The sequence below is a fragment of the Colobus angolensis genome, unplaced genomic scaffold, assembly GCF_000951035.1.
Source record: "Colobus angolensis palliatus isolate OR3802 unplaced genomic scaffold, Cang.pa_1.0 Scaffold392, whole genome shotgun sequence".
Taxonomy (NCBI): Eukaryota; Metazoa; Chordata; class Mammalia; order Primates; family Cercopithecidae; genus Colobus; species Colobus angolensis.
The window spans coordinates 13,460-14,794 of NW_012117288.1; the positions used below are offsets into that span (position 1 = coordinate 13,460).

The following is a 1,335-nucleotide window of genomic DNA, read 5'->3' on the forward strand; positions in this document are numbered from 1 at the left end:
CAAGTTGCCTGCTTGCACAGGCATTTCAAGCTAGACAGTTCCTAAAGATGAAATTCATTAGCTCCAAACACACATTCCCGTCCGCAGCCCATCCCACCTTCCAACACACATGCACCATCCACCAAGGCAAGGTCCTGCCTCCCTTGAGGGAGTGGCCCAACCTGTACCTGCTCATGCTTAGTAATGATGATGTTGCCTTGCCGCTGGCCAGGCAGGGTATCCGGGTCCTCATCCATCTCCATCCTGCAAGACAAAGTCATCCAAAGGCTCTGCCGCACCCGAGATCTCCAGAGCACAGCCGAACCATACCCACTGCACTGCCAGACACACTCCAGTCTGGTGAGCCCCATTCCACCACCCCTCCCAGATGACAAGGGGCCAGACTAAGCGGCCCCACCCCTGACTGGATCTCTGGAGTCCTCCATCCACTGGTGGGTTCCTTCCTGAGGACTTGAGCACACGGGGACCTGGACAGAGAGGCCCATTGTCCTCGAACACCCCAAGGCGGACACACACCTGCCTCGGCAGGACAAACAATGTCTACTTGTTGAGGGTGAAGGGCCCACGATGGGCTGTTCTGGGCACCTGGAGGCAGGTGGAGTCAGGGACCGGATGTCTCTTAGGATCGTTCAGAAACCAAGAAGATACTCAGTTTTCTGTAAGAAGCAAGACATCTGGTGACTGCTTCATTCTGCCCCAATTCTCACTCACTCTGGCCAGTGAAACCGCTTCAGGAACAACACCAGCCAAGCAGTTTGGTTTGGGGAAAAGATGATCTATTGACTCCAGAGCAGCCTCTGTGCTCGTGGAGACCCCGTCACAGGTGGAGGATGGCAGACACCACAATTCCCAGCTGTCAGTACAGGAGGGGACTTTGTTTTCCTGGGTCATCAAGAAAGAACAAGAGAACTCTGGGGCCATAGTCCTAGAGAACACCCAGGGGGACCGTCCCTGCCAGGAATACTCAGGGCAAAGGGAGGATAAGGCCTCTAGAGAATCAGATAGAGAGAATGGGACGCTGTGGGAGGGTTCCAGTCCCCCAGCCCCTTTGACCAGGAGGGATGATCGTCACCCTCCAGGCAGCCCTCCAGGGCTCCTTCGTTTTCCACAACTGCCTGAGGGCAGAGGGATCCCCGCTCCACTCCCAGACGAAGGACCCCATGTGTCCAGTAGGTCCAGCGACCATCAGTGACCGCACCTGAAGTCTGAGTTGGTGAGCCCTCCTCCTGTGGGGACCCAGCTTAGGCCCCAGACTTGGACCAAGAATCGCACCGTCCACCCCACCCACAGGGGCTCTGTCCCACTGGCTCTTCCAGGACCAGACCCTGCCGCATT

General features: G+C 56.9%; 1 protein-coding gene across 1 annotated transcript in view; it reads right to left on the reverse strand.

Moving 5' to 3' along the window:
• The window catches only part of LOC105521003, an 11,904-nt gene extending 11,014 nt beyond the window's left edge, over positions 1-890 (reverse strand). Inside the window, 3 exon segments of the mRNA XM_011955023.1 lie at positions 168-243; positions 517-618; positions 712-890. Of these exon segments, the coding sequence (XP_011810413.1) occupies positions 168-242 (75 nt within the window). The 5' untranslated portion in view covers position 243; positions 517-618; positions 712-890.
• Positions 891-1,335: the final 445 nt, after the last annotated feature.